This window comes from Hyperolius riggenbachi, chromosome 3, assembly GCF_040937935.1.
Source record: "Hyperolius riggenbachi isolate aHypRig1 chromosome 3, aHypRig1.pri, whole genome shotgun sequence".
NCBI lineage: Eukaryota > Metazoa > Chordata > Amphibia > Anura > Hyperoliidae > Hyperolius > Hyperolius riggenbachi.
Window position 1 is genome coordinate 43,840,579 of NC_090648.1, and position 19,450 is coordinate 43,860,028.

Sequence of the window (19,450 nt, forward strand, 5' to 3'; positions counted from 1 at the left end):
ATATAAATATCTGTATTTTTCTACTTAAAAATGTGTCTAAATGAATCTAAACTTTATTTTCATCTTCAAATTTACTTCTTATTTTAAAATGTTAACATGACGGAAAAGTAGTGATGATAAACAGGACCAGTGTGGTTTGAATTATAAAACTACATCTTTTGCTTATGAATTCTTTATGACATGCCTGACTAGGGGTGTAGTGGGGGCGTGACTAGGGGTGTGGCAGGGGTGTGTCTTAAAGGTGTTTCTCTCTGTTATCTCAAAATGTTGTAAGGTATGCCAAAACTAGGAGCCCCATAGCAGCAATGATATGCTGTTCAGGGTGCGTAAGAGTAATATGGGGATCCGGTGATCACCAGACCCCGAATTACGGTAACAGTAAATTCGGGCGCAGGAGGCAGGTGGACAAATCGGGCGCCGCCATTCACTCCCATAATAAATATCGTTTAATGGGCGCCCGACAGGAAAAAAAGGGCGCCGGAGAAAAATAACGTTTTATAAGCGGCGCCCAGAGACTTTTACTGTTTTATAACTGCTTCTCATGATTACACATTATTTAATGATTTATAATTTTTTAAACATTATTTTTAAACGAAAAACAGCACAATATTTTTTTCACACGTTATTAATGCTTATCACAGGGGGGTCTTAGGTTTAGGCACCACCAGGGGGGTCTTAGGTTTAGGCGCCACCAGGGGGGTCTTAGGTTTAGGCACCACCAGGGGGGTCTTAGGTTTAGGCACCACCAGGGGGGGTCTTAGGTTTAGGCACCAACAGGGGGGTCTTAGGTTTAGGCACCACCAGGGGGGTCTTAGGTTTAGGCACCATCAGGGGAGTCTTAGGTTTAGGCACCAACAGGGGGGTCTTAGGTTTAGGCACCACCAGGGGGGTCTTAGGTTTAGGCACCACCAGGGGGGTCTTAGGTTTAGGCACCACCAGGGGGGTCTTAGGTTTAGGCACCAACAGGGGGGTCTTAGGTTTAGGCACCAACAGGGGAGTCTAGGGGTTAGGGATAGGTACAGGGAGGGTTACTTAGGCACCATCAGGGGAGTCTTAGGTTTAGGCACTAACAGGGGGGTCTAGGGGTTAGGGGTAGGTACAGGGAGGGTTACTTAGGCACCATCAGGGGAGTCTTAGGTTTAGGCACCAACACGGGGGTCTAGGGGTTAGGGATAGGTACAGGGAGGGTTACTTACTATTTTTTTTTAAACGTTATTATATGTTTCACTTTTTAAACGGAAGATTAACGTTTTCACAATTGCCAATTTCATGCACATTATTTAATGATTTATAACTTTATAAAACATTATTTTTAAACGAAATATAGTACATTATATTTTTAAACGTTAACCATGTTTATCGTTTAAAACCCCGTGCCCTTTTTTCCCAGCTCCCCTTTTTAACGTACGCCCGAATTACACCTCCCTCTGAGTTGATACGACTTGGAGGGGGAATAGTATTAAACACCCATCGGGGAGTTTAGCAGCAGCAGGGAGAGCTGTCATTCGGCTATCCCTGCGCCCAATTCACAGGTGGCGTACAAATACTTATGCAGAGAAAGGGAGAATCAGTGAGGAGAGAGGGGAGAAAAGCTGTAATAGAGAGAAGGAGATATTTGCAGGGGCGTAGCAATAAGGGTTGCAGAGGTTGCGACCGCATCGGGGCCCTTGGGCAAGAGGGGCACCAAAAGCCCTCCCTCAACTGCAGTATTAGCTCTCTATTGGTCCTGTGCTCATAACAATCACTTCTATAGATACTTGGAATAGTGGTAATCATTAACAGACTGCGCCCCATCCCCTTCTGGCATCTCTGACACTGTAGTTGCCTTTGGTAGGTGTTGGTGCACCGTATCAATTGTTATGTATAGAGTGCTTGGGGGGGCCCCATTGTAAAACTTGCATCGGGCCCATAGCTCCTTAGCTACGCCACTGTATGTTTGCTTCACCAGCAGAGGCGCTTTAACTAATAGACCACCTAGGCGGTGGCTTGGAGCGCTTTGATGTGGAAAGGCACAATAAATTACTGTCAGTCCAAGGGGAAAAATAATTCCTGTCCTGAAAGACCGTTGTAAGGGTCTGGAGAGAAATAGCCTTCTGCTCTCTTCACAAATAGCCTCTGCCAAGTCACTGATAAAGAATCATTCAGAGTTCAGATTTATAGACACTCCCTAAGAAGAAGATGCCTGGTTTATAGCTGTTCTCTGCCCCTCCACCCTGAACCTGAGTGACTGACTGCTAACTAAAGGTATGAAGAGAAAACGTTTTCTGCTCTCACAAGTGTTCTAATGAATGCATCTGATAAGGATTCATAGAAAGATGTGAGACAGTCCCTCACTATTCAGTGTACAGCCCCTAATGTTTGCGAAAAAGTATGCTGAAATTAAGAATGTCTTGCTTGATAATCTGGTCCTGCAATGTGACTGACATTGGAACTTGTAGTGTGGGTGCTATTTTTATTTGAGGTGCATACTGGCAGCATGTGCTGTATGGCATACAATGCTGGATCATCCACAAGGCAAATCTAGGCAGCTGGCTAGGGCCTGGAGCAGGGGCGTAACTAGAAGTCACTGGGCCCCTCTGCAAAACTTTGGATGCCCCCTCGCTTTCTACACAGGTAAACTGAGAACTAAAGTTATTCACTTGGCTACTAAGTGCACACTTGAATGTGTTTTCCCCAAGCAGATAAAAACAGACAGCAGTGAAGCACTGCAGGCATTTTCTCTATCAATTACTAATAGCTTCTGTGATAAAATGTGCATGTTTTCACACATACAGACACACATGGTGTGCAGAAAACACATACAGAAAATCAACACACGAGTGTGCTCCCAACCTCAGCTTATTACACTCACTCTGTCCATCTCTGATGGAGCAGAACTGGCTCTGCAGACTTCTCCAGTATCACTATAGTACAGAGCACTCGGGAAGGGGCTGGAGAGGCTGGGGGCAGGACGCTGGAAAGAGAAAAAAAACTCTCCCCTAGGGCCTCCTGCGGCTTCTGGGCCCCCATGCGGCTGCATCCCTTGCAGGGTCTATTGCTCCGCCCCTGCTCACCATGTGCCTTCGTAAGGCAGTTGTCCGTACGTGGGTCTTGGTCTTTCCATGACTCAATTTTTGGTGGCAGAGAGTACAGATGGCATCGCTCTCATCTGAGGCAGACAAACAAAAAATGCCACACCGCTGAGCCCTGGAATTATGGCACTTTGGGGGTGGCTTCAGCAGCTGACCTTGGCTGGCTGTCCATAGGTGGCAATACATGCCGCCAGACACTGCCACGAGCTGTTTCTGACGACGAGCTCCCTCTGCTTCTTTCAGCAACTCGTCTCCTCCTACTCCTCTCTGACTCCCCCTCTGAACTGTCCCCCTGGTCATCATGTCTATTGGGATCCCACGTGACATCCATGGCAGTATCATCATCATCATCATCATCATAATCATCCTCCAGAGCTTCATTTGTATCAGACACCTCCAAAACTGCACCAACAACAGGTACTTCATCATCCTCACACCTTACGTCCATACTGATGCCTCACTCAGACATATGAGGTGGTGGTGTAACATGCTTTGCGCCGTCATCTTGTAACAATAATGGCTGTGAATCAGTTAATTACCCACCAAATAACTCCTGCGAAGTGTCAAATGGAGCGGAAGTGGTGCTAGTAGTAGCAGTGGTGGCTGCGGAGGAAGATATGTCACGGTTCCGTGCGGAAGCTGAGGAAGATGAGGTATTCTGTGTTAAATAGTCAAGTACATCCTGGCAATCTTGGGACTTGATGGCACGTGCCTTCTGAACACTGTACTTTGGTTCAGGGCCGCATGAAATCACGTCAGCACGACCTCGAACAGACCTGCCGGGTGGCCTGCCTCTGGCTCTGCCTTTTGTTTTGTCCATATTGTGGGGATGAAGTGAAAGGTATGCACTGACTTGACTAATACAATGTGCAGCTGTCACACAGCTGCAGTTAACAGGTATGCACGGACTGGTATATAAAACAGCATGCGGTCACACAGGTGCAGTGAAGAGGTATGCAGTGACTGGTATATAAAACTGTGTGCTGTCACACACAGGTGCAGTGAAAGGTATACAGTGACTGGTATTACAATAAAATGTGCAGCTGTCACACACACAGGTGCAGTGAAAGGTATACACTGTCTGTGCTAAGCCTGGCACAGTATAGCAATTAGAAAGAACCAGCTGCGACAGACAGGGCTGTATATGCAGTGTCAGTGGGCCACACACAAAAAAAAAAACACATCACAAGAACATTAGCTCTCAAAAGAGCTGTTTGGTGGTGCTTTTCCAGCAACAAATATCAGCAAGTAGCAAACTAACAGACCACCTAACTATTGCTTTCCCTATCTCTACAATGTCTCTCCCTTCTCTCACTAATACTGCAGCACACAGAGTGAGAACATGGCCGATGCTGCTGCCTTATATAAGGGGAAGGGGAGGTCTCCAGGAGCGAGTGCAGCCTGATTGATTGCCATGTGTCTGCTGACTATGATGTAGTGGGTCAAAGTTTAGCCCAATGATGTAGTATAGGGGGCGGGTCGAACCGCCATAAAGTTCGTGTTTTGCCACGAACGATGTTTGCGCGAATAAGTTCGTGTGCGAACGGTTCGGGACAACTCTACTGTCGGAAACTTTTCAACCTGTTTAACACCTTATCCACACATGAAGTCATTATAACAATGGTAAGAGACCAGACAGATTTTTTTCCCAAGAACCCTCTAGACAACCTCTGCTCTGCATCATGGTGTGTATATTTACCATGGATGGTAGGGCAGCGAAAGGTGTTTGCTGGGTTTCCAAACCATAGAGACATCTTGAATACTTCAGGCTGGTTTTATACCTGGCCAGTGTGTTTACTCCTCACCATCGCATTGCAACGCACAAATCGTCATTCATATGACCCTACGGCAGAGTGCGCCGACATGGTCATATGCATAGTGCTGCCCCCCTGCACACCCCTTGCATGCCCCCTGCATGCCCTTCACCGCCCCTTAACCCAGTTACGTACTCCCTGCTGGACAGGAAGTACGTCACTGGGATTCCCGGGTTCCCAGTCGTATTTGTCACTAATTATGTATCTTGTATATTGGTGTACACCATTGTCTGTATTATTATGTACCCCATGTTTGTTTCTTACTTTGTACAGCGCCACAGAATATGTTGGCGCTTTATAAATCAATAATAATAATAATAATTTGCGTAGTTCCACGCATGTGTGCCGCAAAACCGCCACCAATGTGTTTACATTTATGTGTCGCTCATTGAATTACCTTACTTACCCCACAGCGTTGCCCTGGAAGTCCGACGATAATGCACCGTTGACTTTGCGACGGCTCGCCCGCGAATCTGCAACGCGACGGGGTAAGTGTACTAGGCCACACAGACTTTCATTGCTGTTGCGTCACTTTGCGTGCAAAAGGGTAATGCAACACAATGAAACAGGCCAAGTGTAAAAGGGGCCTAAAGGTTAGGTATAATTGCAGAATGCCTCAAAATAAGTAAATGCTTTTGTAGGACTGATCATAGGCCAACGCAGGGGGGGGATTACAGCTGCCCAGAATCCCCCCTCAGGCCAGGGCCGGTGCAGTGTCTGAGGATAGTCAGGCTCAGGCATGGGCACAGCCCTGTGCTCCTGCTGGGTGAATGCTTCACTCTCCCCTTCATTACCAATGACGGTTGTCTTCATTATTATCTGTATCCAAACTGCTCCTGATTGATCCAGATGTCGGTCAGTTGGTCGGACAGGAAATTGAATTATGTGTACCCAGCATGATGTCCTACCATATTATTATTCTGTATTGTGCGTGGCTGAGGAAGACCTTTCAGGAATCCCCCCCTTTGAAAATCCTGGGTTTGCCCCTGCTGATGCTGACATGCTTGCTTCTCCTGACAGGTTTATTTCAACGGCTACTTCGTGTTTAACGGGAGCAGCGAGGTGGTGGAGTGTAACGTGGAGCTGCCACGGAAGGACGTGTGCACATATAAGGACCCCGTTAGCGGTGATACATGGCAGTGTGTGAAACCGCGACAAATGCCTTGTGAAGCCAGAGTCTATCACTCCATGGGAGGGTACCACACAGTGACTAACATACATGAGAATTTACTACTCAGTGGGTAAGTGGCATTTTGGCAATCATCACAAAGACGTTGCCAATGATTGGCTGAATGTTTCCTTCAAGAGAACCTGTACTGAGTAAAATTATTTAAAATAAACACACGAGGTAACTTCAAATGAACATTACATAGTTACCTTGCCATCAGTTCCTCTCAGAAGCTCACCATTTTCTTCTGACAATGATCCCTTCCAGTTCTTACAACATTTTGTCAGAACTGAAATATATCAGTTGCTGTCAGTTATATATCAGATATTGTCAGTTATCAGGACAACTGATGTGCCTAGTAATGTCCATGTTTCCCTATGGCTGTTATGGAAGCTGTTATGGGGTAATGGCCATTTTCAAAATGGAGGATGGAGAATTCCCTTGATCACAATGGACAAACAGGACGCAGGAGAAGATAAAGAGATTGAGGAGTAGACTACACGGGAGGTAAGTATGACGTGTGTATGTTTATTTTGACTTTTAATTTTCAGTTCAGGTTTTCTTTAAAGAGAAACTGTAACCAAGGATTGAACCTCATTCCAATCAGTAGCTGATACCCCCTTTCCCATGAAAATGTTTTACCTTTTCTCGTATAGATCATCAGGTGAGGGGGGTCTGTATGGCTGATATTGCGGTAAAACTCCTCCCACAGTGTGATATCATGACCATGGTCCTGACAGTTTCCTGTCTGTGAACCTCATTGCATTGTGGGAAATAACGTTTGTTTACAACTGCCAAGAAAGAAGTATCTCCCTCTGTGCATAGAGCTCTCATCACCTGAACTCAGAACTTCCTTTCAGCTCTAAAAGATAAGCAACAGCATAATGACCTTTAAAGAAAAACATTTCTTTGTTCCAGCTGATACAAATCCTGCAATAAATCTGAAATGTATCTACTTCCTGCTTTCATGGAAGGAGGCATGGGGCTTGATTCACTGATAACTCATATCACGGCCGTTTTCGCACGCATATATGCGCGATTGCGAATTTGCAAGCACAATTGTGCATTTTTGCGTGAAACGCGCAATTGCGCTTGCAAATTCGCGATCGCACGCAAACGCGAAAATGCACGTGAAAACGGCTGTGATATGACTTATCACGGTTTAGTGAATCAAGCCCCTAGGGTTAACATCCTGTGTTCCCAAATTAGCTGCTCTGCCAAGGCAGCCAGCTGACACAGCTGAGAGATACAATTACAACTTGTGCTTAGTCACAGATGAGGGGGCATTAGACAGGCTAAACTCTCTATATACATACTGGGTGCATTTCTCGCTGTTTTAGTTTTGGCCTGTGCAAGAGTTCAGGTCCAATTAACATTCCGCACAGATCACCTGGCAGGACTAAGGTCCAATTCACACTTTGCGATTTCGGCAAAACGCTCAAACGCTAGCGCTTTTGAAAGCGCTAGTGTAATAAAACCCTATGAGCCTGTTCATACTTGGGCGCTTTGCGCTAATCGCCGCAAATCGCCCAAAATCGCGAAACGCAAACGCGTAGCCTGCACCATTTTCAGGCGATTTCCTGGCGATCGCGTTTCAGTGCTATAGAAGCGCTAAACGCGATCACGTAGAAATCGCTGCACTGTCCAGTAATTTTTCTGTGTGAAATCGCGGAAAAATCACTCCCGCAAAACGCCAGCAAAAATCGCTGGCGTTTTGCCCTTTCAAGTGTGAATGGGGCCCCAAGATGAAAGCACCTGTGACAAATTTCAGACTGTAAATCAGGGAGAGGAAATCTTTTACAATGAGTAAACACTGACTAAATGATTTAGTTGATATGGTATTTTCCCTTCAGTTCCTCATTGTCTGATGTGTCATCACTGTTTATTTTATGTATTTATTTTTTTGCATTTATAAAGCGACAACATATTACTCAGCGCTGCACTACACTTATATTCTGCTGCGTGTGAAATTTAACTTACAGTGAACCTGAACCAAGTAAAATTATTTAGAATACCTGGCCAAAGGCCTGTTTAAAAACAGGCGCTAGCCTGTGGCTGTGAACCCCCCTCCCCCCCTGCTCTCTCTCTCCCCCTTTGATTATCCGTGCACCGCCTGCGCACGCCCCGCGCCCTGCACACGCCGGGCATGCACAGGCCCGCCTCCTTCTGGACCCGTCCTCCTCTGCTTCTTGTCATTCCCCCCAGCTCTCGGCAGTGTCTCTGCATCCCTGCACATGCGCAGAACGAAAAAGCACTGACACACGGACATGGGATGCAGGGACACTTGCCTTTTATTAGGTAGGATGATCCAGCAAATTAATGTTACATAGCTACCTCGCTGTCAGTTCCTATCAGATTTTCCTCTCACTATTTTCTCCTAACAACGATTCCTTCCAGTTCTGACAAGAACTGAAATATATCAGTTGCTGTCAGTTATAACGGAAAGGACAACTGATGAGCAAGGTACTGTCCATTTTTCCCTATGCCTCAAGTAGACAAAATTACAGTTCAACATCGGCCTTAATTCACTAAGATCATGCTGGAGATAATAAGGCAAGAGAAAACTTACCATCACACATCGATCTTGCCTTATTAAGGCGCGCACACACGCCATACTTCTGCAAACGACGGGTCCGCCAGACCCTCCTGCCGGGCGGACGTTCTGCCGACAGTAGCACATGTGTACGTGCTATCGGCAGACTGATAAGACTGTTTCTGACAGATCCGCTCAGCGGATCTTTCAGAAAATCAGTCTGCCGACAGCGTGTACACACGTGCTACTGTCGGCAGAACGTCTGCCCAGCGGGAGGGTCTGGCAGACCCGTCGTTTGCGGAAGTATGGCATGTGTACGTGCCTTTAAGGTGTAGAGATAAGTTTTCACAGTGAGAGAGTTATCTTATCACTTCAGTCCTTAAGTTTCCTCCTCTGTAGTTATTTTCATATGCAGTTAATAAACAGCCTGTCTTTAACTTTAGAATTCTGGAGTTATTTTAAGGATTGAAATGTTAACTTTAGAGATCTATCCTTAACTTAAAGACAGAAGAGTTAAGTTTACTACATTACCGTATTTTTCGGACCATAAGACGCACTTTTTTCCCCCCAAAGAGAGAGGGAAAATATGGGTGTGTCTTATGTTCTGAATGTGCCAATACAGACCTGCCTCCCCTAAATGAGTAGTAGTGGAACACAGAGCCGGGACAAGGTCCTCCAGCACCCAAGGCTGAGACACCAAAGTGCGCCCCTCCATCCCTGCCACCCCAGCCGTCACACACTGATTGCTATTGGACTAAGAGGTGCCACAGGGCCCACAACCTCCCCAACACCTTAATATCTAGTTATCTGGCTTGCAGTCACTGCTATGTATCCCCTTTTCTTATTTCTTTCTGCTTCAAACACAATTAGGAATGACAGCTGAATGAATTCTGCGCCCCCTCCTACACTGCGCCCTGAGGCTGGAGCCTCTCCAGCCTATGCCTCGGCCCGGCCCTGGTGGAACATTCCGATCTTCTTGTCAGCAACGTCCCCAGACATTTATTTTGCTTTCCCTAGCGCAGATGTGCCCATTGTGTCCTTATCGCCGCCCCCCCGTGTCCTTATATGTTACCCCCGTGTCTTTATTTCTGCCCCGTGTCCTAATCGTACCCCGTCTCCTCATGTCGGCTTTCCGAGCACCGCCTTTAATCCTCTCAGTCCCGCTTCCTGTGTCGTGTGAGGCTTACTCGATAACGCCGCTATGAGTATCGGTAATCCTCGTTGTAAAGCAGATGAGGAGTTCGCGCTCGCAGGCAAAGTGTTTCCCTCTTCACTTCTGCATACGTCACTAATGTGGAAATGAAGAGGGAAACACTTTGCACCCCTGACCACGCCCCATCACACCCCTAGTCACGCATACCATAAAGATTTCATAAGAAAAATATGTTGTTTTATAATTCAAACCACACTGGTCCTTTCTATCCTGGTTCATTTGCCTTCATATTAACATTTTAAAAATAGTAATATATCAATTTAAAGGATGGGAATAAAGTTTAGAGTCAATCAAACTCATTTTTTAGAAGATAAATATATATATTTACATAGAAAGAGGGACAAAGTCCTAAAAGAGGGACAAATGAGGAAGAATGAGGGACAGAGGGACAGGGCTCCCAAAGAGGGACAGTTGGGAGCTATGGTGTTGGGATTAGGAAAACCTGGAATTCTACTGTATACGGACTGTATGTGTAATTGTGGTTATAATACATATAGTGTAATTCATAATTTCCTTCCTTAGTTCTGTGACTAACCAGATGATACCGGAGTCCATTGCTCCAATCATGGTGACAGCTGATAACACCTCTGTGGGTAAGATTGCTGAATACAATTATACATGTCTGATTATTCTTATCTACCTTATTCAATGCACTTGCGATCCTACACGAAAAAAACGCTTTACGCGTGTTTCGTTGTTGTAGTACTAGTTAAATGGCCTGCCCGTAAAAAAACGGGCATTAGGCCTCAGCTGCAAATGTGCGATCAACCGTGACATGTGTATGCACGGCGCGACCCATGCACGCCCGTCTCCCTCTGCTGTCCGTAGTCAGCCTGCGTGCCACACATGCGTGTCAGCCACATGCACCACATGGACACAGGAGTACGCAGGGGCTGGCAATTATTATATGGGATGTATCGACTTGACAGTGGTATTATTTATGTTGGCCTCCATAACTATAATTATTTTATTCACTATAATCTTTCCACGTTGTTTGACTTGCTGTTGCTGTTAAAACTGATGTGTCTGTGTACATACTATTATTATTGATTTATAAAGCGCCAACATATTCCGTGGCGCTGTACAAAGTAAGAAACAAACATGGGGTACATAATAATACAGACAATGGTGTACACCAAAATACAAGATACCTAATTAGTGACAAAATACAAAGAATGATACAAAATACAAAATATAGAATTGGTAATGACAGTGATAAAAGTAACATGATAAATAAAATGTATAATGGTTACCAAGACACAAAAGGGGGAGAGAGCCCTGTCCTTGTGAGCTTACAATCTAAAGGGAATGGGGGGGAAACAGGAGGAGGGGCAGTATGCAACAAATATATAGAGGCTGTGTGTTTTAGGATACCTAGTAGGAGTGCAATTTGGTCTTAGGACAAAGGGAAGTGGCCTAAGGTAGTGCATACGCTTGTCGGAACAAGTGTGTTTTTGGAGAGCGTTTAAAGGTAACAAAGGTTGGCGAGTGACGCATGTGTTGTGGGAGGGCATTCCAGAGGAGGGGTGAAGCACGTGTAAAGTCTTGTAAACGTGAATGTGAGGAGTTGATTCTAGAGGAGGACAACAGAAGATCATGTGCAGATCTGAGATTGCGGTTGGGTTTGTATCTGGAAATTAGTGAGGATATGTACCGGGGAGAGAGATTGTGGAGAGCTTTGTAGGTTAGGGTTAGGAGTTTGAACTGAATCCTCTGGTTAATTAGCAGCCAGTGAAGAGCTTGACAGAGAGGAGCAGCAGAGGAAGATCGAGAAGAAAGATGAATGAGACGAGCAGCTGAGTTCAGCACCGACTGGAGCGGGGCCAGTCTGTTAGAAGGTAGTCCACAAAGTAGTATGTTGCAGTAGTCCATACGAGAAATTATAAGAGCACGTATTAACATTTTAGTTGTGTCTTGAGTGAGAAAAGGACGGATGCGAGATATGTTTTTGAGTTGGAGATGGCAGGAGCTGGTTATGGAGTGAACATGAGGAATAAAAGAGAGAGATGAGTCGAATATCACCCCCAAGCACCGAGCTTTGGGAACTGGGAACATTTATTTTTACTTCAGGCAGGGAGGTGGACAGAGATGGTGGAAAAATTATTAGTTCTGTTTTACTCATATTAAGTTTTAGGAAGCGAGAGGACATGAAGGAGGATATATGTAATGATCTGCTCAGCTGCCTGTGCAGGCAGGCAGCTTTTTGACCATTGTGTAGGTTTGCATGCTGCAGGACTCTGGAAAGGAGAGCTTCTGTCAGTTTTGCAGCTTGTGCTTGCTGAGGAATTTGCATACGTTGTCATGCAAATTGCCTGGCCACATTCATTGGAGGCATGTACTATAAGTACTATGTGTTTCCCACAATGCTGGGCTGGTCATAAGGATTCCTTCCTGGAGGAGTGTCAGCCTTACTCTCTGTTTGAAGATCAGCTTAGAGTGATTTCAGAAACTGCGCTAGGCAGGTTCCCCTAGTGCAGTTAGGATTGCTTATCTGTTTTGTTTGTTCTGTTGCGATTGTCCTGTCCCGGCGGTGGTCGACAGGAAATCGTTCTGATCTCTGTTCTTGGAGTATAGCTGGTGCAGCGGTTGCTACCAGCTATCTCTTCTGATCTGTCTCACTTGGATCACACTAGCATCTTGCGCTAGCGCTGTGGATCCTTCTGTTCTGTCTCCTTGGATCGCGCTAGCCACTTTCCGTTAGTGCTGTGGATCCTTCTGTTCTGCCTTCCTGGATCGCACTAGCATCCTGCGCTAGTGCTGTGGATCCTTCTGTTCTGCTACTCTGTCTGCCTGGATCGCACTCGCCTAGTGCTGTGGATCCTTCTGTTCTGCTACTCTGTACCTGGATCGCACTAGCATCCTGCGCTAGTACTGTGGATCCTTCTGTTCTGTCTTCCTGGATCGCGCTAGCCACTTTCGCTAGTGCTGTGGATCCTATCTCTCGCTTGTCCCTGTTTTCGTGTGTCTGTCTTGTTTGCTACGAACGCTTGCTGGAGGCTCGGTGAGGTAACCGTTTAGCAAGCGCTCGCGTCCTCTGTTACATGTTTGTCTGTCGATGGTTAGTTAGGCGTGCTTGTCTCTATTGTGCTTATCACGTGGAGACCGCGCATGAACGCGTGCACTGTTGCGAATGAGTGCGGTGTTCGCGTTCAGTTAGCAGTTGTTATTTTCCGTATCTCCTCATTGTATGATTTGCTGTGCCTTTGCTATCCTCGTATTCTGTTCTGATCTGCCTTGTGTCACTTTTGGCAATCGCCTTTCTTGCGGTTGTGTTTCTGTTTCGTATCTGCTGTTGTGTGTGCGCTGTCGCGGGGTGGCGACTAGATTGGCGCACACACATACAACCTGTCCCTTTGCTCGTTCTCATTCGCAATCGCTTCTCTTGCGATTGCGTTCTGCGCTTCGTACAATTCCTGTCTGGCATTTGTGGAGGTACAGAGGATTGGTTCATCTGAACTCCTCAGCGCCATCTGCCGACAGGAATTTCCCTCTACGGGTGCGTAGCACCTTTTGCTGGGTTCCTGCAATTATACGCTTGTGGAGGATTTCCGCCGTATCAGTGCACGCGTTGCGCGCTGATCACGGAGAAAGTTCCACAATCGTTACAATATAGCAGACAAGCAGTCAGGAACACGTTTCAGGAGGGAGTTAAGGTCTGGCGCAGAGAGGTACAGTTGTATATCGTCTGCATAGAGGTGGTATTGAAACCCGAATGAGTTGATTAAATCACCAAGACCATGCATGTAGATGGAAAAGAGGAGGGGACCAAGGACAGAGCCTTGGGGAACCCCGACAGACAAAGCATGAGGAGAAGAGATCTGATCTGAGTAGGAGACTGTGAAGGACCTGCCAGAGAGGTAGGAAGATAACCATGTGAGAGCAAGGCCCTTTATTCCCACATTTGAAAGTATTTGTAGGAGTAAGGTGTGGTCGACATACAGTTGGAATGCGAAAGTTTGGGCAACCTTGTTAATCGTCATGATTTTTCTGTATAAATCGTTGGTTGTTACGATAAAAAATGTCAGTTAAATATATCATATAGGAGACACACACAGTGATATTTTAGAAGTGAAATTAAGTTTATTGGATTTACAGAAAGTGCGCAATAATGGTTTTAATAAAATTAGGCAGTTGCATAAATATGGGCATTATATTGATTCCAAAACCTTTAGAACTAATTTTGGAACTCAAATTGGCTTGGTAAGCTCAGTGACCCCTGACTTACATACACAGGTGAATCCAATTATGAGAAAGAGTATTTAAGGGGGTCAATTGTAAGTTTCCCTCCTCTTTTAATTTTCTCTGAAGAGTAGCAACATGGAGGTCTCAAAACAACTCTCAAATGACCTGAAGACAAAGATTGTTCACCATCATGGTTTAGGGGAAGGATACAGAATGCTGTCTTTGAGATTTCAGCTCTCTGTTTTCACAGTTAGGAACATATTGAGGAAACGGATGACCACAGGCTAAATTCAAGTTAAGGCTCAAAGTTGCAAACCAAGAAAAATCTTGAATAAACATAAGTGATGAATAGTGAGAACATTCAGAGTCAACCCACAGACCAGCACTAAAGACCTACCACATCATCTTGCTGCAGATGGAGTCACTGTGCATCGTTCAACCATTTGGCGCACTTTACACAAGGAGATGCTGTGTGCAAGAGTGATGCAGAGGAAGCCTTTTCTCAAGCCCACAGCACAAACAGAGCCACTTGAGGTATGCTAAAGCACATTTGGACAAGCCAGCTTCATTTAAGAATAAGGTGCTGTTGACTGATGAAACTAAAATTGAGTTATTTGGGCATAACAAGGGGAGTTATGCACGGAGGAAAAACAACACAGCTTTCCAAGAAAAATACCTGCTACCTACAGTAAAATATTGTGGTAGTTCCATCACGCTGTGGGGCTGTGTGGCCAGTGCCGGGACTGGGAATGTTGTCAAAGTTGAGGGACGCATGGATTCCACTTAATATCTGCAGATTCTGGAGACCAATGTCCAGGAATCCGTGACAAAGCTGAAGCTACGCTGGGGCTGGATCTTTCAACAAGACGACGACCCTAAACACTGCTCAAAATCCACTAAGGCATTCATGCAGAGGAACAAGTTCAACGTTCTGGAATGGCCCTCTCAGTCCCCAGACCTGAATATAATTGAAAATCTGTGGTGTGAATTAAGGTGGGGGGAGACAGCGGGAGCCGTCAGCTATGCGTCCTGCACAGGATGCATTCTAAGCTATACTAACCGGTTCATGAATGATCCGGTTCTTTTTAATGAATCGGCTCTTTTTAATGAATCGGCTCTGTAACTTTTCCTTTGAAACTTTAAAATCGATTTTCTCAAAAAGTATAAGGTCTTTTTGAAAAAATGTTTTTTCATATTGTTCCCACTGTTCTTCTTAACATTCACAGCAAATTTGGTGTTTCTAGCTTTTAAGGGGGCTTTGCTATTAACCGCTAAATTTGGCGGGGGTTAATTTTCCCACGGTCAGAAGAGAATTTCAAAATCAATTTTCTCAAAAACTATAAGGTCTTTTTGAAAAAAAATGTTTTCCTCTTGTAGTCGCCACCCTCCTCTACATATCCTGCAAATTTGGTGTTTCTACTATGTAAGGGGACTTTGCTATTAACCGCTAAAGTTGGCGGGCATTAAAGTCTATGGGGAAAAAAAACAAACTTTTTGGGAAAAAATTTGCGGTTCACCTCGAACACTAGTTCACCGGCGAACCGTTTGGGCCATCTCTAGCCTCTGCTCTCCTTGTGTCCTCCTCTATGCCCCTTTGTGTCCTCCGTTTGACCCCCTCATGCATGAGCACAGTACAGGGAGTCCCTGACATTGCGGTGGGTTGGAGGTTTGTATTGGCAGGCGTTCACAAGTCAGGAACTCCCTGCATTTGGACTATAAGAGGCATTGACTATTTCCCCCCACTTTTCGGGGAGAAAAAGTGAGTCTTATAATACAAAAAATACAGTAATTAAAACACTTGTTTGTAAACTTTTATTAAGTAGCTCTGTCTTTAGATAACTATGACCTTGTCTCTATACTGTATATCCTCTTTAAATAATATTTATAAAATAGGTGAGATCATTTTGCAGTTTACAAGAGCAATGACTCAGCTTCTCACAACCTCTTCCAGATCTTACCTCCAACCGTCCAATCTGCCAGCCGGGCCAGCACCCTCCAAAGCCATCTGGGTTTTATTATAAGGACACATGGACATCCCTGGTGTGCTCAGAACGACATTTCCCCACACCAGCTGATATATTAGCCTGTCTTAAAGGGAAAGTAATTCACATGTTTGGAGATTCTACCCTACGCCAGTGGTTTGAGTACCTGGTGACGTTTATCCCAAGTAAGATATTTTACTCATTTTGTTGTAAGAATACAGCATCACCTTTTACATTGAAATAGTGACATCAATTCACTCCTGATACACATCCAAAAATCAGGAGACTTTATAGAGGCAAATCCACGAACAGTGTAAAAGTGGAGTCACTAAAATTCGAGGACACCATGAATGGCTGCTGGCCTGCTGCCCATGATGACAATGGCTGCAGCATTAACTCGCTAAATAGCTGACCAGACTGCTTTAGGGACATATTTGAAAGCACAACTAGCATGGAAAATTGTAATATGTAAAATCTGTACTTATAAATATACATATCTCACAGAGTAAAATGCACTATGAAGCAATAAATGGCTAAATGAGTGTGTTGGGGTTGGGGGGCACACCTGACCCAAGAAGATAATAAGGTCGTTGCTTCATTGTGGACAGACCAAATTCGATCAGCTGGACACTCAGTCACTGTTGTTCTGTCATTCAGCCAGAGCCGGGACAAGGTCCTCCAGCACCCAAGGCTGAGACACCAAAGTGCGCCCCTCCATCCTTCCCACCCCAGCCATCCCACACTGATTGCTATTAGACTAAGAGGCGCCACAGGGCCCACAACCTACCCAACACCTTAATATCTAGTCATATGGCTTGCAGTCACTGCCATGTATCCCCTTTTCTTATTTCTTTCTGCTTCAAACACAATTAGGAATGACAGCTGAATGAATTCTGCGCCCCCTCCTACAATGTGCCCTGAGGCTGGAGCCTCTTCAGCCTATGCCTCGGCCCGGCCCTGCATTCAGCTACCTCAGCCCGAGCATATGGGCTTGAAAACCGCCTTCGTCTGCACTATCCTATCGCCATGGTGGGCACCAGTCCAGCACGGCCGCCGGTCACAACAAAACAGCTGTGTGCTGTGCGTTACACAGTGAGTTTAGTCCAGGCATGGGCAAACTTGGCCCTCCAGCTGTTAAGGAACTACAAGTCCCACAATGCATTGCAGGAGTCTGACAGCCACAGTCATGACTCATAAAGGCAAATGCATTGTGGGACTTGTAGTTCCGTAACAGCTGGAGGGCCGAGCTTGCCCATGCCTGGCTTAGTCTGTCAGTGTGAAGCAGTACACTAATTACACTACCTGATTGATGTATACACATGCAAGATGTTTTAAAGCACTTTAGGCCTCCAATTTAGCAATAAAATGTGATTTCTGCCCTTAATCCCTGCTGTGCGTAAAATCCGGAATTTCCCCAGGACTTTTGGTGTGTATCACACTCCGCCATACCCCCTACAGGTGTTAGACCCCTTGAAACATCTTTTGCATCACTTTAGTGACCACAATTAATGTTTGTAGTTTTGAAGGTTCGCCTGCCCATTGAAGTCTATGGCGGTTCGAAAGTTTGCATGTTCGCAAACTTTTTTTTGCGTGTTCGAGGTTCGTGAACCTAAAATCGGAGGTTCAAGACAACACTAGTGATTTCTGCCCTTTAGCGATTAAAACATGACTCTGCGCCAACTCCATAATTTTTGGTGGGACTTTTGGCATGTATTCCACTCCGCCATGCACCCCTCCAGGTGTTAGACCCCTTAAAACCACGTTTCCATCACTTTTGTGGCCAGAAATAGTCGTTGTAGGTTTTAAAATTACCCTGCCCATTGAAGTCTTTGGAGATTCTCCGGATTCGCAGATTCACAAATTTTTGCGGAGATTAGCATTCAAAATTCACGAACCTGAAATTTGATATTCGGCCCATCACTATCCACACACAAAACCTCAACCTAAAAAACGCATCCCTCCAGAGTGTAAAACCGTATATAAGCCTGTCTCCAGAGTACCGGTAGTTAGTTTTGCGTCAAACACAAGAAATTAAAGAGTACCATAAGATGCTTAAAGAGGAACTCCAGTAAAAATAATGTAGTAAAAAAAGTGCTTCATTTTTTACCATAATTATGTATAAATGATTTAGTCAGTGTTTGCTCATTGTAAAATCTTTCCTCTCCCCGATTTACAGTCTGACATTTATTACATGGTGACATTTTTACTGTGGGCAGGTTATGTAGCTGCTCCTAGCTGTTTTGGCTGTTACAGACAGCTGTAAACAGCTAATTCTTGTCTGTGACCCTTGTTACATTGTAACAAACTGCCAAAAGTACCGCGGTACTCAGAGCTTCTTGTGGGAGGGGTTTCAGCACAAAATCAGTCAACCCCTGATGGTCTGTTTGTGAAAAGCATTATATTTCTCATGTAAAAGGGGGTATCGGCTACTGATTGGGATAAAGTTCAATTCTAGGTTGGAGTTTCTCTTTAAGTCAGAAGAACCAGCATCTAAACCGCACCAACACCAAATAAATGATTATTTTTTTTACTTTCCTTTAAAGTCACAGGTTTACTTTGAGAGGAAAGTATTTGTGTAGCCAGGGTCCCAGGAAATATTTAATTGGCTGATTGTAAAATGCTTATTTGACTGTAATTGTTTTGTGATTTGTACTTTAGGTCTCAAGAGGATAGACTTACACACAAATTACAAGTCAGGACCACTGCTAGCAGTTGATGTTGAGGCTGGCTTAGTCATGCATTGGCGAGGCCATGGACCGCCCTTGAGGACCACTAAGACAATGGTCACTGACCTGCACTATGAATCGGCACACTTGGCTGGTATTGGGGGAGGACCTCAAACGGTGGTGATGGTGAATCTGTGGGCGCACTTCACTTCTCTTCCTGTGAGATTCTACATGGAGAGGCTGGAGAGGGTTCGTCAGGCAATCTCCTCTCTCCTTATCCGCAGCCCTGAGACAAAAGTGATTATTAAAACAGCCAACACAAGCTACAAGTCAATATTTGGGAGTGACTGGTTGTCCCTTCAACTAGACATCTTACTGAGGGCAGCCTTCAAGGGAATGGGGGTCATAATTATAGATGCCTGGGACATGACGTCCTGCCATTACCTACCAGACAACATCCACCCTGGTCCACCAGTTATCAGGAATGAGGTGGACCTTATGCTGTCCTATATATGCCCAAAGTGATGATAACGACATGTTCCCAATGTCCTAGGATTAAAACTCAGAAGGAGAAGACTAAATGGCACAGAAGACCTCTTCTCCCAGTTAGAAGCTTGCATACAGCAGGCCAGAACTACGAAATATTGTTTTTAATTTATAGCCTGGTATCTGGTCAATACTGGTCAATACTAACTTGTTGACCTTTAATATAAGGTCTAGTACTTAAAGAGGACCTCCAGGCTGATAATAGAAAAACCTGCAGCCTTGCTGTAAGAAAAAGTTATACTTACCTGCGGTGGGATGTCCCGTGAAGCTGTCCC

At 45.1% G+C, this 19,450-nt stretch overlaps 1 protein-coding gene across 1 annotated transcript in view; it reads left to right on the forward strand.

Annotated features, from left to right (window-relative positions):
• LOC137562074 (NXPE family member 3-like) overlaps window positions 1-19,154 on the forward strand; it is a 34,394-nt gene extending 15,240 nt beyond the window's left edge. Inside the window, exons 3-6 of the mRNA XM_068273412.1 lie at window positions 5,906-6,126; window positions 10,322-10,392; window positions 15,933-16,148; window positions 18,622-19,154. Of these exons, the coding sequence (XP_068129513.1) occupies window positions 5,906-6,126; window positions 10,322-10,392; window positions 15,933-16,148; window positions 18,622-19,154 (1,041 nt within the window). The remainder of the gene's footprint in view (window positions 1-5,905; window positions 6,127-10,321; window positions 10,393-15,932; window positions 16,149-18,621) is intronic.
• Window positions 19,155-19,450: the final 296 nt, after the last annotated feature.